The sequence below is a fragment of the Notolepis coatsorum genome, assembly GCF_963971535.1.
Source record: "Notolepis coatsorum genome assembly, chromosome: 2".
Lineage (NCBI taxonomy): Eukaryota > Metazoa > Chordata > Actinopteri > Aulopiformes > Paralepididae > Notolepis > Notolepis coatsorum.
In genome coordinates, this window is record NC_140166.1 from 176,541,824 (window position 1) to 176,567,696 (window position 25,873).

Here is a 25,873-nt window from a genome sequence, read left to right on the forward strand (position 1 = left end):
GCTCAATACAAACAATTGTTAAGAGGATGCAGACCAGAAAAATACTTTTGTCTTGTTTACATCAGGGTCACCCATTTTCAATTCATCAAGACATTTATGACATACATGACAGATATACAGTACTGTTTCATCAAGAACATTTATGACATACAAGACATATACACAATATACAGTACTGTTTTAGAGAAAGATCTTAATTATTTGCCCGCCAAACCCGAGAAAAGTCGGTTTCATCGCCAACCGCTTGATCCTTTGATATTTTTTCTTTGATCCCCGTTCTAAACACTCTGCCGGTGCTCCCTGGGTCTCCCTGGCACAGCTGTCTAAGTTGGAATTGCAATGACGATCGAATCTCGCCAGGTGGCAGTATTGCCTACCTTTTGAACTGGGATAGTTTAGTGTGGGGCCACTTTAGCACACACACACTGCAAGAACTCCTCCCCCTCAGAGGGAATCAGGACAGAGCTATCGCCTCAAACCTATTGTTTCCCATATATACACGAGTATACACATTTACACAAGTAAAATCACTGGGATTATTCTTTTTGGAGTACCTTCTGGCTAAGGTAAGGTCTATTCTATGTCTATTTTACCGAACCTAAAACATGTTTTTGTACCGATCGCAGTTGAAGACACATACAGTATGTATATGGTATATACCGGGGATAGGCAATTAAGTTTGGCCGAGGGCTTTGAATATCTTGTGATGCCGTTCGGCCTTACCAACGCTCCAGCGGTATTCCAAAACCTTGTGAACGACGTACTCAGAGACATGAATGGACAGTTCATTTTTGTATATCTGGACGATATTTAAATTTTTTCTAAGGACCTGGAGTCTCATGTCCACCTAGTCCTGCAATGGCTGTTGGAGAACAAACTGTTAAGGCTGAGAACGAAGTGTGAATTTCATGTTCCCTCTGTGTCTTTCCTGGGATACATCATCTCCGAAGGACAAGTGCAGATGGATCCTGCCAAGGTACCCTCCTCCATGAAGGAGCTACAGCGTTTTCTAGGCTTTGCTAATTTCTATCGGCGCTTCATCCGAAATTACAGCCGCGTTGCCACACCCCTCTGTGCCCTGACCAACACTAAGTTCGTGTTTCACCAGTTAGTCATGTTATATTGTTCGTGTTCATTATTCTGTTACTTCTAGTTGTTCGCCTGGATCTCTCGTTCTTTGACCTTGTCTAACTGCATTCTCATCCTCTCTCCTAGCCTGCACGGCGAAGACCTGGAGACACTGACCTGCCCGGCTAAGACCTGGAGACACTGGCCTGGCTCAGTAAGGAACTGCTCTGACTCACGCCTGGTTGACGACACCTGCCCCTGCTCTGACCCCATCTGTCTGATTCTCCTGCCCCTGTGTATACCCTGGACATTATGATTACCACCCCTGTGTACCGACCCCTGCCTGGATACTGACCATCCATTAAACGCACCCATATTGGGTTTGCACCAGTTCTGTCTCTGTCTGCATATTGGGTTTAATACTACATCCGTGACAGACGCTTTTATCCAAAGCGACTTACATGTTCTGTACAAGTTAGCAGGAAGGATACAACTCTGGCAGCTAAGGGTAAGGAAGATTGTTCATCAAACAGTGTAGAACTTGAGTGCTACACTCTGAGTGCATAGTAGTATAGACCTATTAGCATGGTATGTAGTAGTATAGGCATAGTAGGTGGTAGCAAAGTACATAATAGTAAAAGACATTAAGGAGGTTGGTCCAGGTCTTCTTTTCTGACCTGTGGTTGGTCTCTTTCATGAGAATATTTTACAGACACGGCATGGCTTTAAATGTTTATTGCATCTAGTTATAGTAATCAAACAGAATTTACTGAGTTGTGTTTTATTGTTGTTTGCATTGGCAACAAAATGCCATCTCATAAGCCATGCTTAGTGATGTGTCTCACCAGACCATTTGAGGTTAGAGTAGTGAGGCAAGTGTGTGTTGAAGTGCTGGTGGTCTCAGTTTGCTCTGTACACACTCCAGAACTTGATTCATTATTAGAAAATATACAAATAAATTATAAAAAAGACACATTGCCACTTTAACATCTAGGCCTAGCCTGTTACATTATGACTTTGATTCAAATATTATTTATATGGACTTCTAATTTATTAGATCACATACAATGAAAGTAAAAGAAAAGATGAAAAGATGGTGAGAGGAGGATAATGTGCAACAAAAGTTTTGAACCCGACTCATAATGTTGTGAGATGGAGGGTGCGCCTGAAGCCATGATGTTCAGTCCCAATGATTGTGTCTGTATTGTATTGTGTCTGTGGTACAGGTACACTGTATGGTGGTTTTGATAACACTTCTTACCAAAAATGTCCTCAGTTTCAATGTACCTAAATATAAAGGAAGGAATCTCTGTCTGTGTCATGCATATTTCGATAATCTGATGTGTACCATGTTTACAAATCTACGGTTGAGGAGCCGGGAAAAACATTGTACATTTTATTACAAAACTGTGACAATAAAATAATCGGAATCTGAATCTGACATACTATGACATAATATGACATATAAACTGACATAATATGCTCCATAGTCTGTTTTGAATATACTTTTCATAATTATATATTTTCGTGAATTACTTATTTTTCCTAATTATATTACAGCCTGCTTTTTAGATAAATTAGTGGAATTAATATTTTTATGCTTTTTACATTTCAATAATCATTCGAGGTGTCAATATCCTAAACCTGTCAGCAGGTGTCACTGTGAGCGCATCCACCTGGACAGGTGTTGTTTGTAACAGGTTCGTAGGATGTCAGAAAGAATGCCAGTGACGCTAGTGTGTATCCACACAGATTGGCGAAGTTTTCTCGAGCATCGAGAAGCAACCAAACAAATAGGCTAGTCTATTAGATTTACTTGGATTTAGGATTCGCTGGGTCTTGGCTCTTGAGCTATAATGGACAAGTTAAAGTCGGTTTTATCTGGTGAAGAGGCACGCAGTCAGCCTCAGGACCGCACAGTTTTACAGGTAAACAAACACTTTTCCAACTATTTATATTTAGTTTGGTAAACACAGCGAGTTCTAAATATGATTAGGATAATTGAATCATTGATTACTTTTTGTTCTAGGCTGCCAATGAGGCCTCAACTCTTGGCTGGGCGACACGTGTGAAAGGATTCGTCGGCTGTTTTGTGGTTGGGGTCGTGTGTACAATATTGGTAGGTTTCTATGAATTGGCAAGTTTGAGAGGTTGGGAATTCTCCGTCCTTCTTTTGGGTTGAGCACACTGTAGGGGAAAGGCACTGATTGATGCAGCTCTACTGGTTCTTCTAGCTGTGAGGAATGTGCGATGCCTCCACTGTTCATAATGGCATTCATCTGGTCTAAATCGTCTTTCAAGTTAACTAGCTAGGAAATAGTAATGAGGCATTGTATTGTACTGATCCACTAATTTAACGAATCTCTAAATCAGGGGTCTCAAACTCAATTTACCTGGGGGTCGCTGGAGGTAGAGTCTGGGTGAGGCTGGGCCGCATCAAATATTATATATGATTTTTTATTTATTTTTTGCTAAATCAACTCTGCCTTTCTTTGTTAACTACAACAAGCAATGCTGTTTGTTATTTAAGATGAGGTCGGACTCGACACTGACAGATTTGTGTTCATTGTGCTGCTTTTATAAAGCCTCAAATGACGGCTTACAATATTTCATGAAAGCAAAGTGTTTTGTTTGTCTAAGATTTAAAAAGGTTTAAACTTTACAGCACTGACAAAGTTGAACAAAGTGCTGTACAAGTCCCACAACATTAAAAAAAAAAAAAAAAAATTAAACTTTGTCAAGTGGGCCGTAAAATATCATCCAGCGGGCCGCGAGTTTGAGACCCCTGCTCTAAATGAACTGGGCAATATTATAGATTCGATTATAGAGACTTCACAAGGCAATGTGTTTGGTCATGTCACGTGAACACTGATGCTAGATCAGTAGTTTATACTCCTAATTCGAAGAAGTATTGATAAGTATGGGACCTGATACTGTTTTTTTGTTTGTCTCGCAGGGAGTATGTTGTCTCTTTCTCCCCAAGATTGGAATCATTCTCTTCATTGTGTTTTACACCTTTGGGAACATATTAACTCTCTGCAGGTGAGACTCTTCACAGAATGATACAAAACAACTGCCCTATTTGCAGTATATAGCCTAAAGTACAGTACAGTGTGTCCCCCCCCCACCTACCCAACCTCCTCCAATGTACAGTTTCTACGTCAAATGTATATACTCTCTTTTCTGGACTCTTTTTGTATCACAAACAGTACTGTATTTGCAAATCTGGTATGTCATAAATGTATAGATGTAGCAGTACTGTAGCAGAATCTGTATGTCGTGTATGTCATATTATGTTATGATGAATTGAAAATGGGGGACCCTGATGTAAACAAGACGAAAGTCTTTCTCTGGTCTGCATCCCCTTAACAATTGTATGTATTGCGCTGTACTGTACTGTACCCATTCTGCAATCTGTTAATAAAGTTTTCAATCAATCAAGAGATACGAAATATCAAACAATGTTGATGAATTAATTGTGAGTTCCTCATCAGTTTGACTGTATAGTCTGTGATTCTGACCAATTAGCACCATGTTTCTGATGGGGCCCGTGAAGCAGCTGAAAAGGATGTGTGATAAAACAAGAGCACTGGCCACTACAATTATGCTTGTGAGTACACCCCTGTTTGTCTGTCCATAACATTGACAATAACCTCGGTTGCATTGCTGGAAACTGTGCCTTCTGTTTTATCTTTAGTTTATCTATTGCTTTTTGAGGACCAAATCAATTTACTAGAAATACTGTGATAGAATTGCATTCTTGTAAAAGTCCCCCCCTACTTAAGTTAAAGTATCTAAGTACTTGATACCAAATGTACACGTGTATCAAAAGTAAAAGTACTTGTTCAATGTCTTATCAATTCAACCTCATTTTGGTACAAAGAAGCATTTAATCTTTGACACATTCACCTCTAGAGAGGTTATGTTAAAAGGGTTTGTAGACCATGCCCAGATAGTTTTCTTTTCAATTCAATTGATATACATTTATATGATTGATTGAATATTATCAATGCAAACCTTGTTTATTAAAAGTCATGTATTATTTATAGGTGTTATAGATAAATGTACTGACATATACTCCATAGCCTAAATCAGGTGTAACAGAAAACTACAGCTTCCTGTCGGAGTGAGCAGCACATTGAAAATACAACACTTATTGGCTTGATCTTTATTCTCATTATGTCCCATTTATTGCTTTAGACCTGCCTTGTGTTGACCCTCTGCGCAGCCTTCTGGGTGAGTGATCTTATAGTTGATTTAAAGGTTAACCCATCCATCTACATTCACCTTTTTACCTTTTACTGTATGAAGTACATTCTCAGAGGGCTCATACAGAACCAAGCATTTCACTATAATGTACATTATATGTGACAAATAAAACAACTTGAAAACTTGATCAACCCTTAGGTGTATGATCTCACATGGGAAATAGAAAATAATGTATTACTTGAACGATGACAATGGTGAATGGTCATTGAAACCTATGGAGATCTAGAATTTCATAATAGAATTCTGCGTACATGTTCAAAGATATTTACACCTGAAAGGGTTAACAATGTCCAAGTCAAATATCAGCTCTGTTTACAGGTATAAACAATTTATTATGTGATACAGAATGATTTGTTTACAATGGCTTATTTACTGAACATTATTTTGTTTTGTTTTTTTCTTACAGTGGAAGAACTTTGGTCTTGCTTTGTTATTTGTTATTTTGCAAGTCTTCGCATTTGCCTGGTGAGTTTCAATATTGCATAATATAGCCTACTGTTAAAGGGGCACTTCAACAGAAAAAAAATATAATATAAATAATTTAAAACTCTAAATAGTTTTGTACACATGAGATGAAATTAAATGCCTTTTTAACCCTATTAAATAGCAAATTTTCCAATCCAATCAAGTTTTCTGCCTGTAACACAAAAATATATAGTGCTCGCGTCAGCATGTCCCTAGAATTCCAACCAATAATATAGCAATATATTTTTAATACACCCTCCCCACCCTCCCAAACTAGCTAATGCTGGATCCTTGGCACTGGCAGCCAAGTGCCCTGTGTTTTTAGTGTAGCTAGCTGGGTTGATGAGATAACTTAACATGGTGCTGAGTTGGTCTTGTCTCTCATCACACAATGAATTCCTAACAATATCATTCAAGTATAGCATTAGGAAAAAGATTATTTTCTATTTGCCAGCCAACAGCCACAGCACCCCTCCACTTAATGAGCCTTGTGGCTCGAGCATGGAGAACAAAGGGGCTTGTGGCTAGCTAACGTTATAGCAAGACGAGCTAAATGAATGAGAACTTTATTTAACAGATTGCTGAATTAGTACAATACAGTACGGCTCAATACATCTAATTGTTAAGGGGATGCAGACCAGAGAAAGACGTTTGTCTTGTTTACATCAGGGTCCCCCATTTTCAATTCATAGTGACATTTATGACATACATGACATCATGACATTTATGGCATAGGGACATACATGACAGGTATATAGTACTGTTACATTTGTGACATACGATATGCAAATATACAGTACTGTTACCCAGAGATCCTAACAGAAAATATATACATACGGTGGGGAGGAGACTGTCTATTAGGAGGGGGTGGGGGGAGACTAGCTTAGTGGCTAGTACAGAGAAAATAGTATTATGTGTATACTTGACATATGACATGTACATGAATTCAATGAGGCCCCAACACACACACACACTGACTTTATAAACCATTGTCACCGGGAGACTTCTTTGTCTGGAGGGTGGGGGAGCAGCGCAATGAGGGCTAGTTAGCATCCAGCTGTGTTATGGTAATGCCACGCCCACTTTCTAATGATCAAATCAAATCCTTCCTGATATACCAGTATACCCTGTTTCGCTCAGAAATACGTCACGGTCAGGAAGCTTGATGGCTCTAAAATGCCATTTCAACGTGTCTTTAATTTAGTTTGACAGTTTATTGAGAGTTTGAGTCTGAATATGTCACTAGTATAATACTTTGTCTCATAGACGGTTTCACTGGAATTCTGTTGCTAGGTAAAAGTTCGGACCCAAATGTATTTCCCGTCAACTATTGCATTAGCAAACATTGCAACAGGAAATAAACTTGGGTCCTTTTACAATGTTATTGTTTTTGGACTGCTATTTTTCATTAAGCTGTAATTAAGACAACACAAGGATTCAGTGTCCTCCCATGACACCACTGGAGGACGTAATCAAACTGATTAACTCGCAATAACTATTAAATGAATGTGTGCAAAAACGTTTCGAGTTTTGGGATATGTATACGAGATAATGTGAAAAATAAATCTGCATGTTTTTTTGTTTAGTTTTTTAGCAAAGTTCTCCTTTTTTAAAATAGTTTTTCCATCTTGAGAGTACATACAATAACTGTCATGTTACATTCTGTTTTCAGGTATGGCTTGTCATATATCCCATTCGTGAGGTTTGTTATCTTCATTAATTAACTTCACCATTTATTCAAAGCAACAGAACTAATGCAGCATCTATTGTCTCTTACACACACACACGCACACGCACACTGCACACGCATACAAACATTGTTGTTCCATGCCTAAATTTTCCTGTTATTTTTTATTACTTCTCAGGGATGCAATAATGAAGCTGGTGTCTATGTGTATGAAATGAAGACATTGAAGTTGACTTCAGTGTGAAGGACCAGGCAACGATGAAGTGGCTTTTATAGAAACCAGAAGCTGCATCTCACTGATGTCACTGAAACGGACTGGACACACTGTGTAGCATCAGTGAGACTATTAACTCATTGAAGGAGCCTTCACTGCCCTGTTCTTTTTGTTCTGGAGCAGGAATGGGTTCTTAAGAAGTGTTTTAATCTTGTGTTGTAAAGTATTATACATTTGTAGAAAGCACAATTAGGTGATTTTGGGTTCATTGGACATTTCCTCATATTCTAGGCCAATGTTGCCTAAATGGGGGCTTTTTCAGTAATATAAATATGCACAATAATTTTTAATTTCCTTATTATTAAAATAAGCACACAAGCACATTGTTTTATTCTAATCTTAATGCTATGCATATGCCTGAAGATGTAGACACAAAAATGAAGAGTTAATCTAGTCTATGTTTTATATTGTTAACAGATACAGGCCTAATTCTCTTTCAAGTAGGCCTCATACTGTTGCCAGTATTTTGATTTGTTAGCTTTTTAAAAATAAATAAATGTTTAAACAAAATATTTATTGTTTCATTTGCATTTACTAACACGGCAATGTTGAAAAAATTAAATAAATAATGCCTTGTTATTATATTTGTTATATGTTTTATAAAAAATGTATGGGCTTTAACTATTCCTAAGCATAGTTTATTTGTATTACTTTAAGGGACTTCAGTACATCAGGCTTGTAGCTGTATATAATGCTTGGCAAGAATAAGAGCTATTAGTTATAGAACTATATAAAACCGCCCTCTGTCTCTGTCACATCACATGGCCAGGAAGTTTAGTCAAAGATAGTAGATAAGAAAAGATAATGCGTTCAAAGCAGCGCCAGTGGGATGAAAATGGAACAGGCGTCCTCTCACGAGATAAAGCTGGGAACGAGGTTACAGGCGTCCCGGTCGCGTCTATTCGAATCCTAACGCATTTGTGCTTCCGCGTTCGCGTTTTGTGCTCTGATTGGCCACTGATGTTTCTGGTCGCACCAATCGTGTAACGGCAAGTTCTTTCGCCGGTTAAGCTTAGGCACTCTTTCGAAGTTGGTTAAGGTTAGAGTTTGTCTTAGAGCAGGGCGATAGAACACCAGCCCTGATTCCAAACTCTAACCTTAACCAACTTCGAAAGAGTCGCCTAAGCTTAACCAGTGATAAACTATAGGCGTTAGGTAGTTTGCTGCTGTTCGAGGTGGAAATGGGCGCGTCACGCGATTGGGCGCACATGTCACATGACCAAAAACGTCAGTGGCCAATCAGATCGCACCAGAAACGGCAGTGGCCAATCAGATTAGCAAAACGCAAACGCGGAAGCATAAATGCGTTAGGAAACGAATAGATGCGTCCCGGTCGCCTAAATTCTTATTCCAACGCATGTTTGCTTCCGCGTTCGCGTTTTTGCGCTCTGATTGCCCACTGACGTTTCTGGTCGCGCCAATCGTGTGACATGTGTGCCCAATCGCGTGACGCCTGTGTCTTTGCCCATTTCCGCCTCGAACAGCAAACTACCTAACACCTAGTTTATTACTGGTTAAGCTTAGGCGACTCTAAGTCTATCAGTGAGCTGGATGCAATCCTACCTGGAGGGGAGAGAGCAGATGGTGGAGGTAAACGGTACCCTATCCACCCCCCTCACAGTGAGCTGTGGTGTTCCACAAGGAAGCATACTAGGTCCGCTACTGTTCCTAATTTATGCAAATGACATGTCGTCAGCTTGTGACTGCAACTTGTTCCTGTTTGCGGACGACTCAGCCCTGCTGGTCTCCGACAAGAACAAGTTACAGGTTGAAAAAAACCCTCAGCTCAGAACTAGGCAAAATCTGCATATGGCTCGCTGATAACAAACTATCATTACACATGGGCAAAACAGAGTCCATTCTCTTCGGTTCAAATAACAAACTCATGACCGACGGCTTCTCAGTTACAGTGGGTGACAATATTGTCACAAAGAAAGAAGATATTACCTACCTGGGTTCCATCCTAGAGGCAAATCTTTCCTGTGACAAAATGGCATCCAATGTAATAAAAAAAGTCAACCAACAAACTCGATCTTGTACCGGATCTCCTCACTGGTAAACAAGAATACCCTGAAGACTCTGGCAGGAGCACTCATTCAAGGGTACTACGACTATGCTTGCACCTCATGGTACCAAAGCACCTCAAAGGCGCTAAAAACAAAATTATAAACATCTCAAAACAAACTGGTCAGACTACTGCTTGACCTTACTCCTAGAACCCACCTCACCCCTGCCCACTTTGACAACCTAGGATGGCTTAGAGTAGACGACAGAGTACAGCAACTTGCAATGGGCCTGGTCTACAAGATACACTACACGACCAAGGTACCCATGTACATGTCAAAATACTTCCAAAGGTCAGTGAATACCACGATCACAACACCAGAGGGAGCTCCACAAATCATGTTAAACCCAGATTCGGCTCAAACAAGGGACTAAGCACGTTTCGCAATTATGCCACATCAATGTGGAACGCCCTACCCAAAGCTGTAAAGGAATGTGAATCACTACCCACTTTCAAAAACACTCTGTACAGCAACTTGCAATGGGCCTGGTCTACAAGATACACTACACGACCAAGGTACCCATGTACATGTCAAAATACTTCCAAAGGTCAGTGAATACCACGATCACAACACCAGAGGGAGCTCCACAAATCATGTTAAACCCAGATTCGTCTCAAACAAGGGACTAAGCACGTTTCGCAATTATGTATATACTCTCTTTTCTGGACTCTTTCCTATCACAAACAGTACTGTATTTGCAAATCTGGTATGTCATAAATGTATATAATATATAGCAGTAGATCTGTATGTCATGTATGTCATATCAAAGTATTTCTATTCTATATGTTATGATGAATTGAAAATGGGGGACCCTGATGTAAACATGACGAAAGTCTTTCTCTGGTCTGCATCCCCTTAACAATTGTATGTATTGAGCTGTACTGTACTGTACCCATTCTGCAATCTGTTAATAAAGTTTTCAATCAATCAATCAAAACCAGAAACGTCAGTGGCCAATCAGATCGCAGAACGCGAACGCGGAACTGGAAATGGCGGGACGGACGGACCATAGATATCTATATCTAGAGATATCTATGGGACGGACCTCACTTCTTGGCCATGTGATTTGACGTAGAGAAAGAGGGCGGTATTATATACTTCAAGGCGCTGTCCCTATTCGTTCACTGTCGGATAGCTCTCCGGACGGAGCCTAGCCCAATAGGCAATCTGCGCATGTGCATGGAGAATAGGTGCTTTAAAATGGGCTTTTTCTCTGCCGATTTAGTTCTGATCGATTAGGAATGGGTCACGCCGTGTTCAGGAGATTGAGGCGCATAAACGTCTATTCGATCATGTCTCTAGCACCCCACAGCCGTATCGGCAACCACTTACATCACGGCTCTGATCCACATTCATTCATATGCTCCCCCCGCAATCTCCTCCCCGATTTCAGAATCCCGGAAGTGTTGCGGTGGTCTCTTGCTGCCACGCCGTGACTAGCTCACGCGATGAAATAGTATCAGAGTACAGTTACGCCGTCTCCTTTCTGATGTATCGCTGGTTTTGTGCTCAACCCTAAACATTGGCGCGTGAAACTTGCCTCTGCATGTCCACAACTTGTAGCTCCACTAAACTGGAAACATGATAAGCTTCCCTACGAGAATAAAAAAGTGTATACCAGAAAAAAAGAAGACTCATATTTCTCAAAGTGACTTACACAAATGGGGATTACAAGGTTTGTAAAGGAGTACTTGTCTTTATGACTAGAAAACGATTTCCTGGTTGCTAACATTAGCTGGCATTGTGTTTTACAGTTCACGAGATAGTAGAGGACCTGCACGCGCAGCAAGTTTGACAGCAGTCCTCTTTAAGCTTAGTATGCTGCTTAGCCAGTTTTATTTATGCACTGCTTACCCACAAATGCCACGATTTTGCAGTTGCAGACTTGTTTGGATGGGCTCCGTGCTTGACGCTAGAATTGACCGATGTCTTTCAGACGGATGGTTCATCCATCGTATGCATGCAGACAAGAATGTCAGATGTTGAAAGCCTCCGGATTGCCAGTACTAGCCTAGAGACAAAATGACACTTCATTAATTGAATTTACTAGTAGCATAACGTTACTATACTTAACTTACTAACTTATGGTGCATCACAGTCACGAAAGGGACTAACTTTAGATAGCGCTATCTATCTGTAACAAGGGCCATCACTAACTTTCATTATTGATCATTGATGGATTGTTTTAGCATATTATGTAATTATTTATGCCACTAGTCCCCAGGCAGTTTCTTGTGTGTCTCCCCCCCACCCAACCTCCTCCAATGTACAGTTTTTACGTCAAATGTATATACTCTCTTTTCTGGACTTTTGTATCACAAACAGTACTGTATTTGCAAATCTGGTATGTCATAAATGTATAGATGTAGCAGTACTGTCTATCTGTATGTCATGTATGTCATATATGTCCTGATGAATTGAAAATGGGGGACCCTGATGTAAACAAGACGAAAGTCTCTCTCTGGTCTGCATCCCCTTAACAATTGTGTGTATTGAGATGTACTGTATTGTACCCATTCTGCAATCTGTTAATAAAGTTTTCAATCAATCAATCAATCCAGGGATACAACTGAGAGCCTATCAGCTAGACGGTGTACAGTGGCTAACTCAGTGCCTGCAGAACCAGGAGGGATGCCTCTTGGGAGATGAGATGGGGCTGGGAAAAACCTGTCAGGTGTGTGTGGTAACAAAATCATGTGTACTCAGTCATATTAATGTTTTTACTCCAGTATATTCACGATACTTCAAATAGAATTGGTGTACACATCATCAGAATATGGCAATATTATTAATCTAAGCGTACTAACTTCTGACTGTAATTGCATACATGCACACACTAGATGGCACCACTGTAGCGCCATATAAATCAGCCGCTTGAAGGCTGGTTGTAATAAGGTCCCTTCTAAGGTTCTCTGTGTTGTTGATTTCCCCACACAGACAATCTCTCTGCTGGTATACATGATGGGTTCGCTTGGGAATAAGGGTCCATTCTTGGTCCTCAGCCCGCTCTCTGTCCTGGAGAACTGGAGGGAGGAGATGGAACGGTATACATAGAATCATAGATTAAAGAAAATTTGTTTTTATTGTATATTTTAGCAATGGGTTCCACTAGATTATAATCGGTCACATAATTTAACCTTGATTTAAGCTACAGTATGTCTATAGTGGAAAGTAGCCAAGCCCTGAATCTTCTACTTTGTTATCCACAGCTTCTCTCCCTCTCTGGCAGTACTGTGTTACAAGGGAGACAAAGACCGAAGGGCTGAGATGCGGCAGGACAGCTTCAGCCTGGACTTCCATGTCCTGCTCACTACATATGAGGTGGTGCCCCTGCATGTCCTCTGTGTCCTTTTTCATGGTGTCAAAAGTTCGGGCTCATGCTGACGACGACATGTTTGAGATACATTTTTTACACATTTATTGGAACACTGTAGAATGAGCAAAATAATTCTCAAATTACAATATTCAAATTTGTGTATTTTCTATACAGTATGTATATATTGTGGACGACGGTATAGTAAAAATGTATACTTTTGCATGGATCCATGCCCCGATCGATCGGCCAGCGATCGGTATCGGCCGATATTCAGTATAAATATGAGATCGGTGAATTCCGATAATGCTTTATTTTCGCAGATCGTGAAAACCGATCGAAAAACATGATCCAATTCTTAGCGGAGATCTCACTCGCTGAGTTCTGTCTCAGACACACAGAGCTGCAAACTGCCGCTCCTCCTCTCCTGCCCCTCCCTTACCCGTGTAAACACAGAGGAGGCTCCGCTCTAGTCTAGTGCATGGGACCGTGAGCTAACGTTAGCTACCTAGCTATCGTTACTGTTTAAACGGAATGATCCAGTCAACTATTCACTTTTAGTTTAATACATGAGGCATTGTCTAACGGTATCTAGCCGGCTAGCTACTGATAGCTCCTGATATCAACAAATGCTCCAGCAATAGTCTAGTAGTGCATGTTGATACCTCCGTTAGCTCACGGTAGCTCACGTTAGCTCACTGTTCAAAACGAAATGTCCCAGTAAACTAAATAGTTCACTGAGGCGTTGTCTTAATGTTATCTAGCCGGCTAGCAGTAGCTACAGATAGCTCCTGATATCAATGTCTTATAACATTGATTCGATGCGTATTCGAACCCCGGCTTGCATCGCAGTCACGAACGGGGCTAGCTGAGGGAGTAGGGTATATCTGCAGAGCCGCAGATACCCTGCTGAGGGCATGCTGAATGTGATTTGACACACAGACAGTGGAGATAGCGAGCATTTTGACTTGTTGCATGGTGGCGATGTCTCGCAGATAATACAACTACAAGTATAATTATATAATATATATATTTTATAAAAAAAAATCAAAAAAAGTATATATTAACACTTTAATCGCCGAAGACGCTGGGCAGCGTCTTTCCCCGCCATGCTTATTCTGCCGAAGACGCTGGACAGCGTCTTTGATATCAATATTTCAAAAATCTGTGATCGAAATCATATTTCTCCCCCGGAGACATGATATGTACTGTTGAGCCCCTCTCAACTCTCCAACGGTTCAAGAGCGCCATCTGGTGGCCGATCGGCGGATCGCCCAAACAGGAAGTGATGCGGATGAAGTGGTGCTCACCCATATTTCGTCCGGGCACTCGCTATCGTTAGCGGGACTCCATCTTGACACACTGGATGTCGATCGGTTGCAAATAACTCGATAAACAACATGATTTGGACGTATATACTATTATACAACCTGGAAATGGATCGGATATTTCTACATCCCATAATAGGAATATTTCAGTTCCACGCTCATCGTCCAACGGCGTGAGGAAGATACGGTAAGATCCAGCGTTATTTTTCAACGTGTTCTTTACTAACTGCTCTAATGATCATATCACCCACACTAGATGAATGATATAACGTTGGCCACGGAATTATAAACGACCCCCCGCCCATCCGGTCAACATCAGATCATACTTAGTAACTCCTAGAAGCACGTCCAGTTGAAATTTTTTATCTCGCAGAGATTCCTATCAAACTGTATTTCATCATCAATATAATGCATTTGGGGCTATAAATCAAGTTCTGGAGAAAGCTGCAGAAAACGATAAAAACATACTTATACTTTAGACCGTATTTTAGTATGAATGAAAAAGTATAACGTTGCTACACCCTGAACAATAGATATAGGACGTTGAATGGGCCATAGTAATGTCAATTTAGCAATACAATTAAAAAAGTTATAGCCCTGCAAAGAAGGGGAACTTCTCCATGTTAAATAGGGCTGGCGAGGGATGGTAAATTATGAATTTAACCCTGGCGATCAAAGTGTTAATTTTTTTTATATAAAACCAAAAACGATCGGTATCGGCCGATATGGCTCAAGACGATTGGTATCGGTGGCAAAAAACGTGATCGGGGCATCCCTAGATCCATTACGTGCAGGTGAGAGATTGGACGGCCATTGACGTAAGCCGCTCCTTTACGAAACCTTGTCATATGCTCAAATTTTTTTTTTTTTTTTGATCCACTTTTTCTCCCATTTTCTATATTTTCTCCCATCCCAATTTCGTATCATCTAATTCAACCCTCCCCTGTCACGAACGCTGTTTCTTGCCTCCCACAAGCCGGCTGCAATGTGGACTAAGTCATACATAGCACAAGTCCCCTCCGGTACTTGAGGTAACAGCAGTCTCATCTTTTCACCTGCGCAGCTCGATCTCTCAGTGGCGAGGAGTAACGCGTGGGAGGCTCACGCTGCCCCCGACACTTCCTGATTCTACTGCGCAGGCGCACCAACCGACCTGTAGGAGTCGCTGTCCACAACGCCCGATCCCCACCCATCAGTTTCCCACCCCCTAATACGGCCAATGTGTATTAGTATGAACGACCAGCTAAACTGAAAGCAATGTGGAGCGCTGGGCTCGAACAGGCGAGCCCAGCGTCTCCTCATTCGTGGCGAGCGCCTTGCCCACTACGCCACGTAGCCGCCCAATCGCCCATGCTCAAAATATTTATTTGAATGTTTCCTGTGCTGACAGTGAAAATTTCCTTTTGTTTATCAGATATGTCTCAAAGATGCTTCCTTCTTGAGAAGGTGAGTGTGTAGTGAGTTTCTTGGTAACACCCATTCACAAGTATAATCTGATAGTGTACCTTATTGCCAGCTACACTTACACATACCTCTGTGGGGCTGGTTGATATGGTCAATAAGGATTAAAAAAATATATTGACAGTATACTAACTGTATATTACAATAAATACTTATGTGTGAAAAATAACATGCTAGATAATCCAATTGGTGTGTACATTGTGTTGAAATGTATGGTAATGTAATGTGTGATGGAATAAATATTGTAATACTGCCTGCCCTGGCCTACATACCAGCAACTTCACATGGTGGGCTAGTGCTCACAGCATAACCAACAAGACAGACCACATACAGTACAGGAGATAATGCTCAAGTCAGTTTTCCTCGCTTTGGGGTTGACTGTGTACAACTGCCTACAAGCATAGCCTAGATTTCTTATCACTTTCTTCTGCAGGAGGAAGTGGGCGGTTTTAGTGGTGGATGAGGCTCACAGGCTGAAGAATCAGAACTCACTGCTGCATAAAACCCTAACGGAGGTACTGATTTAAACATCCTTATTAACCCCTGTCTCATCTCCAGTTGGGAGCACATTTAGAATTTCTGTCATTACAGACGACTGTAGGATTGTGTTGTCGAGCAATAGAGGCCTTGCACAGAATGTTTGTGTAGTTCTCTTCTTCCAACATGGCTGCCTGTAACTAAGTAAAACAATGCCTAATTTCTGTGTAGTGGTAGAGTAGGTACAATGTTGGAAAAGCACAATATTACTGTTCCACTGCGACTTGTTTACAAGATCCAGTCAAATATGATATTATGATGATATTTTGTTGATGTAGTATTGTAGTTCTCATACATCAACACCATGGCAACTGTTATTTCTTCCAACATGGAGGACAAATGGGCATTCTAAACATTCTGTGAAAGGTTTCTGTTGCCTTCTCTTCCTGTCTGCAGTATGTTGCCTTCTCTTCCTGTCTGTTGCCTTCTCTTCCTGTCTGCAGTATGTTGCCTTCTCTTCCTGTCTGCAGTATGTTGCCTTCTCTTCCTGTCTGCAGTATGTTGCCTTCTATTCCTGTCTGCAGTCTGTTGCCTTCTCCTCCTGTCTGCAGTATGTTGCCTTCTCTTCCTGTCTGCAGTATGTTGCCTTCTCTTCCTGTCTGTTGCCTTCTCTTCCTGTCTGCAGTATGTTGCCTTCTCTTCCTGTCTGTTGCCTTCTCTTCCTGTCTGCAGTCTGTTGCCTTCTCTTCCTGTCTGCAGTATGTTGCCTTCTCTTCCTGTCTGTTGCCTTCTCTTCCTGTCTGCAGTATGTTGCTTTCTCTTCCTGTCTGTTGCCTTCTCTTCCTGTCTGCAGTATGTTGCATGTTGCCTTCTCTTCCTATCTGTTGCCTTCTCTTCCTGTCTGCAGTCTGTTGCCTTCTCTTCCTGTCTGTTGCCTTCTCTTCCCGTCTGCAGTATGTTGCCTTCTCTTCCTGTCTGTTGCCTTCTCTTCCTGTCTGTTGCCTTCTCTTCCTGTCTGCAGTCTGTTGCCTTCTCTCCCCGCCTGCAGTATGTTGCTTTGCCCCAAACAGTAACCAGGCGTGAGCTGATAACTCTCCTCGTAGTTTTCAGCAGGCTTCAGGGTGCTGCTAACTGGGACTCCCATCCAGAACAACCTGCAGGAGGTCTACTCTCTGCTGACCTTTATCCAGCCCAGCCTCTTCCCAGCTAATGAGACGGACCAGTTTGTCAGCACTTACTCCCATGTACAGAACCAGCCTGCTCTGGGTATGACACGCATTTCTGTTTACGGCTATGCAACTGTATGTAGTGGTTAATAGTTGTAGGTAATTATGGTGTGTACTAGGGTTGGGTACTGTTCACATTTGAACCGATACCGGTACCAGTTCCTGTAATTCGGTATCGGTAACCAACGGTACCTTTTTTCAGTAGTTATTTATTTAGAACATTTATGTTGATGTGTGTTGAGAGCAACGTCTTCTGACCACACAGCCAGTGAGCTGCAGGGTGTCCTGGAGCCCTTCCTGCTTCGAAGGGTCAAGTCAGAGGTGGCCACAGATCTACCCAAGAAGACGGAGCTGGTGATGTACCACGGCATGTCGGCTTTGCAGAAGAAATACTACAAAGCCATCCTGATGAAGGACCTTGGTGAGACCGATACCTTCTTAGCTACAATAGTACAATCTGTTATTAATAGCCTATGAAACATACAGATGGTTCCTATTTTAGAAAGCATAGCATTGTTCCAAGGATCGAAATGTATATAAAAGGAAGATTTGCTTTGTTGTGGTTGAATCCTGTTCAGAAATGTATTTTATAAAATTTGTACCAATGCAATTTTAGTTATACAATTGTTTTTCAGAGGCCTTTGGGAATGAGGGCCACAAGACCAGGCTGTTGAACATCTTGATGCAGCTCAGGAAGTGTGTCGACCACCCATATCTGTTTGACGGTGAGACGATGTGGCCAGTGATACACTGATGCTGAGATGAGTCTTGGTTGGTCTTTGCGAGTATAATATAAAAAACACGATGTCTCTGAAGTCGATCACCGTTTCCCCCCCTCCCTTTAAACTAGGGGTGGAGCCAGAGCCGTTTGAGATGGGGGAGCATCTCGTTGAGGCCAGCGGGAAACTCTGCCTTCTGGACAGCATGCTGGCTTATTTGCACAAAGGGTCAGTTTCTATCTCTTCACTTGGGGTGGATGATGGGGGGGCTTTTCTGAAATTTGAGTGCCGAAAGAAGAAAATGTGTTTGGGAGTGGTTTATGGAACGTCCCGATACCACTTAAAATGTTTTAGACCAAGTACAAGTACTTATATTTTGGTACTTGCGGATACCGAGTACCGATATGAGTACTTAAACGTGTTTTATTTTCATCAGATGTTCCTCACTTTCTGACTGTAAGTTAAAATAATATAAATATAATAAAGAATTATTCAGTTTTGTTTTCCTGATCAAGCATGCCACTGACTAGTAGTATCGGAGTAGTTTTACGAGTACATGAGTACAGTATCGGACCCAATACCGATGGTATCGGTAGTGGTTTGTCATGCTACTTGACGTGTGAGATTAAATTTTTTGCTCCACCAGGTGCAGCTTGTAACACACACACACACACACACACACACACACACACACACACACACACACACACACACACACACACACACACACACACACACACACACACACACATCAGGCTGCTTTTTATCGCGACAGCTGCCAAATGAACTTGGTGGTGTGAGAACAAGCTGCCACATCAGAAATAGATGAATGGTTTATTAATTATTCTCTTTATGTCATATTCACATCACAGTGAGTTCTCAGGACCCTGCTCTGCATGTTATTTCGAAGCAGACATGTCTTAACACGCAACTCAGACATGACTGTCGACATCGATTAAATTCCCTGGTGTTAAGTCAAATTAAGTGGTATTGGCGGGAGAAAATATTGTCTGACTTACAGGCGTTCCTTTACACCATTCGAATCGATATCTTATTTTTCGAAGCTCGAGAGTTAAATGTTAAGCATGGCTGTCGGCATCATTTCAATTCCCTGATATTAATTGAAATTAAGCACTATAGCTACAGAAAATAATCCCAGACTTGCATGCATTCCTTAACACCATTCAGTGTCTCATTTTGATATTCTCTTCATGTAAACAAAACCAAGGGGCCACCGGATTCTGCTGTTCTCCCAGATGACTAGAATGCTGGACATTCTACAGGATTACATGGAGTACAGAGGTAAACACAAGGCTTTCTTTGGGCCGTAATGTACACACTCCTACGCTGAGCTGTCCCCAAGCCTGTTTTTGGGATTCGAACATTCGCCAGGGTTCGAATGGACGTTCAAACCATAATTTTTAATCATGCAAAAAAAAATGTGTTCCTAAATACCTTTTCTGGTTCAGTATTGTCGAGTCCTAGCGCACATTTACGCATATAACGTAGCGCAGTTATTAAGATTACTGACTACGTACTGGTCACAGGAGGCTTCAATAACGTTTGGATGATGATCCATTTAGTGAATACATTTATTGAAACAACCAACGGCTCCTGCTATCTTAACGTTAGCAAGCTAAAGGGCTCTGTATAGCTTAATTAACGTGCAACCTAACTTACCTGTGTAACGTTAAGTAACTTGTGTTCCGCTGGGAAAAGCATCAGCATCACTGCATACACTTGGTTTAATCCAAACGTCCATTCGGAAACGTTGTATTATGAAATAAGACGGGTGAGTGTGAGTCACTCAATTTTTTTTTTTGCATGATTGATTAATTTCCTGATATGACGGTGACCCCTCCTCATCATCAACTAGACTGTGTTGTTGTGAACTGTGTTCGCGCGTGACTTTAGAATTATTGTAAACGTAACATACTGTGATATTCTGATACATATCACATTCTGATATATATTTTCTGTGTAAAATAAATTAAAAAAAATGTAAACGAAAATTGAAAAATTAAAAAGCTGCGGTTTGAACCCATTAATTAAGAATCGAATGCCAACGTAACGAACGAAGGTCCGAACGTTTGGGCTCAGCCCTAACTCCTACGCAGAGCTGCCTCTACGCCTGTACGTCACACAGCCTGTAACACACAGCCTGTAACACACTCCTACGCAGAGCTGCCTCTACGCCATAGGTGTCAAACTCACGGCCCGCGGGCCAAATCCGGCCCGCCACGTCATTTGATGTGGCCCCCCAAGAGCTCAGGTAAAAAAAAAAAAAAAAAAATTACATTAATATTGGGTTAAAAATAGCAGTGTTAAAATAATTGTGGGTTAATGCGTTAATAAAGCTTTAACTTTGACAGCCTTAGTTATTACACATTCTTACACATACATGTATGTTGAACATCTGAGGTAACAAAGGAAAAAAGCCAAAAGCACTTACTCCTCAGACATTCTTTGACAATTTTACAGCCCAAAATACAAAAAAGATCCAGGCGGAATAGGTAACAAAGGGTTGAAGAAATATTGTCTGAACTGTCAGATGCAAACTGGCTGTGTGACATAACCGAGCATCTCGCTCAATTGAATAAGAAGCTGTAGGGACGCAAACAAGTCTCACCCAAAACTTGACCAATATAGTTGTGAACTGAGACAACCCTTATTTTGTTATTTTTGAGTACAGTTACAGTTGTGTGTTCATGCAGACACATAATAGCAATTTCATTACGAATTGAAAATGGGGGACCCTGATGTAAACAAGTCGAAAGTCTTTCTCTGGTCTGCATCCCCTTAACAATTGTGTGTATTGAGCTGTACTGTACTGTACCCATTCTGTAATCTGTTAATTAAAGTTAATTAAACTATCTTCCATTAGTTGGATGTATGGCCTCTGCAAGGTTGTGTGCAGCCATTTGTTTTTGTAACATCTGCTACATCTGTCCCACGTGTTCTTTGCAGCTCACAGTTGTTAGTTCTGCCCCTCTTGACTGTGACAAAAAGGTTTTGAACAAACTTAATGTCATAGCTTGTATTTGATGATATTCTTCTTTGTTATTTACTTGAATGGTTTGATCATTGATTGGTGGAGTAATATGGAGTTCTGATAAACTAAAATTATTTGTTAAAATAACATAAGCTAACATATATTTTTACATTTATGCAAATGAATATGCAATATGTATAACTTGAATAAGTAATAAATACAGAAACACCATGTTTAACAATATGTAAATGTGTAGCTACATTTATTTTACATTACATTAACATTTATACGGTCTTTGGCCCTTTGAGGGCAACCATAATGCTGATGTGGCCCTCTGTGAAAATGAGTTTGACACCCCTGCTCTACGCATATACGTCACACAGCCTGTACGTCACACAGCCTGTAACACACTCCTATGCAGAGCTGCCTGTACGTCATCACAGCCTGAAACACACTCCTACTCAGAGCTGCCTTTACATGTATACATAGTATCACAAAACCACATGTTAAGCTTGTCTGAAGATGTACGAGTTATGCAGTGATATCGTTTTCACAAAAGTAAACAGACTGCCTAAGGAAAGCATACCTTATAAGCACACATTTTTTAAGCGGATACGGATCAGTTAAACAAGCTTAAAACCTTTTTTGGCCAACAGCTAGGCTAGCTGGTCCGTATCCGCTTCCATTCATTTGTGCTAGGCTAGCTTGCAGCTGGATAGCTTTCTACTGAACACACAGGAAATTGGTATCTATCTTCTTGTCTGACTCTGGAGAAGACTGTAAGCACATTTCCTGTAATGTTGGCGTGTTCCTTTAAGCTCTGATGTTTTTCCTCTATTATTGCACATGCACACGCCTTGTATCTAATCAAGCACATGCCACAGCAACGTGTTTTTACATGTTCCCGTCGTTCGCTTTGATCTTTGCCCCACGTCATGATTCACTTTTTCATTTTATCTTTAGACATAGAGCAGCTGTCAGACCTTGAATTACTGAGATGTCTATATATTTTGACAGCTTCTGATTATCTATGTAAGAGACTCTAAAAGCATAAAATTCTGTGTAAAGTTCGAAACAACAGGATTCTTTCATAAATGTACACTTATATAAATTGAATTTGCCATTCAAGATTGGTCAATTTAATGGCGGCTGGGTGGCGCAGCGGACATTGCACTCGATTGGTGGTAATCTGGACGTTGTGGACAGCGACTCCTACAGGTCGGTTGGGGGACGCCTGCACAGCAGAGACAGGAAATCGCAGGGGTAGTGTGAGCCTCCCACACGTTACACCTCGCCAATGAGAGTCTGCGCTGGCAGGTGAAAAGATGTGACAGGCTGCCTCCTCGTGTACCGGAGGGGACACGTGATGCAAGGCTTCTATCCTCCCTACAACCGGCCAGTGGGGGGAATATACGAGCAACTTTCAAGACAGGGGAGGGAAGAATTGGCACAAAATGTATACACAACTGTAAAATATATGTTGTTTTGATTCTGGTTCATTGTCACAAATTGCTCCATTTACTGTCGATGTGTAAGAATTTAGAAATGTGAAGGCCGGTTGGGTATTTACTGTATTTTGCATCATTTTAAGTGCACTAACTTTATCTTATTTACAATAATGCATATAATATCGGCCATGCCTTTTTCCACTGAGTATCTGTGAAATCGAATGTCTAAAACAAATGAACCCCTGGATGTGGGATTAGAGAATGGAACATTCTAACGATAATGTTACTACTGTATATACTACTAGCCATGGAAAACTTTTTCTAGAATTCCTAGATAGATAGGATACTTTATTAATCCCCTTGGGGAAATTCAGGTGACATACACATACAGCCTCATTATAGGAATATTCCACAATTATTACAATTTTGACAGTAATAATGGCACACAAATTCACACAGCATGCACATTTGTTGATAACATGCAGGACTACAGTAGATCTTGAGACTACAGATGAATGCGTATATCCGCTGCCACAATGCAAGGCCACGAAGGTCGAGCGTCGGCGTGAGTCGGAGGGAGGGGGATTGGGAGGAGACAACAGCAGCTTGGAAATTGAATTCTGGAATTCTGCTTAGACGTTCTGAGAAACGTACACCTGAAAAAGCTAAGACTCTGAGGTCTAGAGTATATTTCCTGACCTTGCCCTTCAGTTTAATTTGTCATGGCAGCGCTGCCAGACAGATTGGCCCACCTCCTCCCTCCCGTCACCAGTGATTTAGATGATCAGTTTGACGCTTATTTGAATGCACGTTTCTTTCAGTTGTTTTCAACAGTTTGGAATGGGGCAGAGGCACGCATCTCCTCCAAATGGCGTGTCTTGGCCTTTTTGAGGCGGTGAATTTTGGGGGCACTCCAAGTCGAACATGCCTCAACTCTAGCCCTCCTACCTTGTTTACCTTGGTGTTGCTTAGTAATGAAAATTATGTAGTGCTCCTTGTGCAACACAGGCTGTTCCACCTCTCCAAGGTCTCGGAATTAACTGCATTTTACTCTGTCTTGCCCCTGTCTTGCCTGTCTTGCCTCTGTCTTTCCTGCCTCTGTCTTGCCTCTGTCTTGGACAGTACTTTTATAAACACTTTTATTTCAAGATGAGTCGACGTGTCACAAGGAATTATGTCAATTTTGAGCGCCACGTTTGACGGCAGACAAAAAATTACAGTCATTGTCTGGAATTGGACTCGCGTCGTTCCGGTCCCGATCTTGACTCCCTAAAGCAGTGGTGCCCAACCAGTCGATCGCGATCGACAGGTAGATCGCGGGCTGATTTCAAGTAGATTAATAAAATTAGATTTTTTTTTTTTTTTTTTTTTTTGCTAAATCAACTCTGCCTCTCCTTGTTAACTACAACAAGCAATGCTGTTTGTTATTTAAGGTGAGGTCGGACTCGGCACTGACAGATTTGTGTTCATTATGCTGCTTTTATAAAGCCTGAAATGACGGCTTACAATATACAATTTTGGCTGGTAGCTCTCGGCTAGGTGGTAAATTAAAAAGTAGATCTTGGTTCAAAAAAGGTTGGGGACCCCTGCCCTAAAGTCTCTCCGTCTTCCACTCGGACTTGGAGAACTCTGGTCTTCTGGGTCTTGACTCGGTGTCACACTCGTCCTGGTATTTGCTTTGACTGTACAACACTACTAGCTGACTGTGGCTTCCTGTCTGCAGGCTACAGCTATGAGCGTCTGGACGGATCGGTCCGGGGAGAAGAGCGTAACCTGGCCATCAAGAGCTTCAGCAGCAGCGATGTCTTCGTCTTCCTGCTCAGCACTAAAGCAGGTGACCACGCGTCCCTCGTCTGTACATCTGCGTGTCTCGTTGTTAATCATCAGCTGTCCACTTCAGCACCCGTTATACACCTGGCTGTCCTGGTTCAGGGGGGCATGTTTTGAATTGCCCTCCTGAGGTTTCTTCACTGTTTTTCCTCTTAAGGTTTGGTGGGAGTTCCCCCCCCCCCCCCCCTTATCTTCAAGTTTCAAGTTTGTTTATTAAATATCACAATAAAATACAGGTACTTTACAGTGAAATGCTTGGTTCTGTATGAGCCCCTGAGAGTGCTTCATACAGTAAAAAAAAAAAGGAAAATTAAGATATATACAGTGCAATATACAATCTAAAGTAGTAAAAATTACAGTGAGGTACAATGCAGAAAATGAGGTACAAAACTGAGGTAAGGTGCAATTGCAAATGAGGTATGAATGTAGTGCAAATCTCTTTAATAATAGATACATATAATGTAGTGTTAAAGGAAAACTCCAACATTTGGGGAAATTAGCTTATTTGCCATCTACCCTGGAGTTAGACAAGATACATACCTTTTTTCTTCTCTGTGCATGCAGTAGGAGTAGGAAGACGCACACCGTTAGCCTAGCTTAGCGTCAGTCACTGGAAGTAGGTTCCTCCATTAGCCTAGTTCCCAACGTCTTCCTACTCCTACTGCATGCACAGAGAAGAAAAAGGTATGTATCTTCTTGTCTAACTCCAGGGTAGATGGCAAATAAGCTAATTTCCCAAAATGGAGTTTTCCTTTAAGGTGAGTGTTTGTTTAAAAGTGAGTGTGGATGTGTGTGTGTCATGTACAAAGGTCTGATGACCATATAAAATATAGCTGGAGCGGGCTGTACATGAAACCAGCCCGTCCAGTAGGTGCTTTAAGCACAGGTCCCAGCAGGCAAGAAACAATACAAAGCGTTTTCCAAAGGTAAATGATATTTATTATATAATATAAAGAAGGGAATTAATCCCACAACAAATAGACAAACAGGGAAAAAGGTAAGGGGAGAACAAACAAGGTGAGTATACAATAACAGAGTAATAAACAGTAAGCACAAACGATCAATGTCGCAGGACACAAGCCGCTTACATGGTTGGCACTGGGGAACCACCCAGCAATAAGGCCAACACAATATATATATATAACTTACTGTAGTTCCACTTAAATGGAACAGTGGAAAATGGCCTAAAGGCCAACAATATACATTATGCTCCCTTAATAGGGGTAGTCAGCACAGAGGCCAACAATATA

The 25,873-nt window shown here is 41.3% G+C and overlaps 2 protein-coding genes across 2 annotated transcripts in view; both read left to right on the plus strand.

Annotated features, from left to right (window-relative positions):
• The first annotated feature begins 2,811 nt into the window (after positions 1-2,811).
• sft2d2a (SFT2 domain containing 2a) lies at positions 2,812-8,273 on the plus strand. Its single transcript, XM_084307471.1, has 8 exons — positions 2,812-2,996; positions 3,098-3,187; positions 4,025-4,110; positions 4,597-4,678; positions 5,269-5,304; positions 5,744-5,802; positions 7,475-7,504; positions 7,668-8,273. The coding sequence occupies exons 1-8, from the start codon at positions 2,925-2,927 to the stop codon at positions 7,705-7,707; spliced, it is 495 nt and encodes a 164-aa protein (XP_084163597.1). The 5' UTR covers positions 2,812-2,924; the 3' UTR covers positions 7,708-8,273.
• A 3,004-nt stretch (positions 8,274-11,277) lies between these two features.
• The window catches only part of chd1l (chromodomain helicase DNA binding protein 1-like), a 65,322-nt gene continuing 50,726 nt past the window's right edge, over positions 11,278-25,873 (plus strand). The window contains exons 1-12 of the mRNA XM_084308399.1: positions 11,278-11,504; positions 12,391-12,503; positions 12,767-12,873; positions 13,039-13,150; positions 15,885-15,916; positions 16,365-16,446; positions 17,512-17,674; positions 17,900-18,055; positions 18,270-18,359; positions 18,485-18,581; positions 19,582-19,655; positions 24,517-24,627. Coding sequence (XP_084164525.1) covers positions 11,411-11,504; positions 12,391-12,503; positions 12,767-12,873; positions 13,039-13,150; positions 15,885-15,916; positions 16,365-16,446; positions 17,512-17,674; positions 17,900-18,055; positions 18,270-18,359; positions 18,485-18,581; positions 19,582-19,655; positions 24,517-24,627 — 1,231 coding nt within the window. The 5' untranslated portion in view covers positions 11,278-11,410. The remainder of the gene's footprint in view (positions 11,505-12,390; positions 12,504-12,766; positions 12,874-13,038; positions 13,151-15,884; positions 15,917-16,364; positions 16,447-17,511; positions 17,675-17,899; positions 18,056-18,269; positions 18,360-18,484; positions 18,582-19,581; positions 19,656-24,516; positions 24,628-25,873) is intronic.

Bases quoted from the DNA above. Each gene is read 5' to 3' on its own strand.
- sft2d2a (XM_084307471.1), top strand. From the start codon at position 2,925: ATGGACAAGTTAAAGTCGGTTTTATCTGGTGAAGAGGCACGCAGTCAG. The intron at 2,997-3,097 runs GTAAACAAACAC...TTTTTGTTCTAG, and splicing joins AGGACCGCACAGTTTTACAG to GCTGCCAATGAGGCCTCAAC. The intron at 5,803-7,474 runs GTGAGTTTCAAT...TTCTGTTTTCAG, and splicing joins CAAGTCTTCGCATTTGCCTG to GTATGGCTTGTCATATATCC.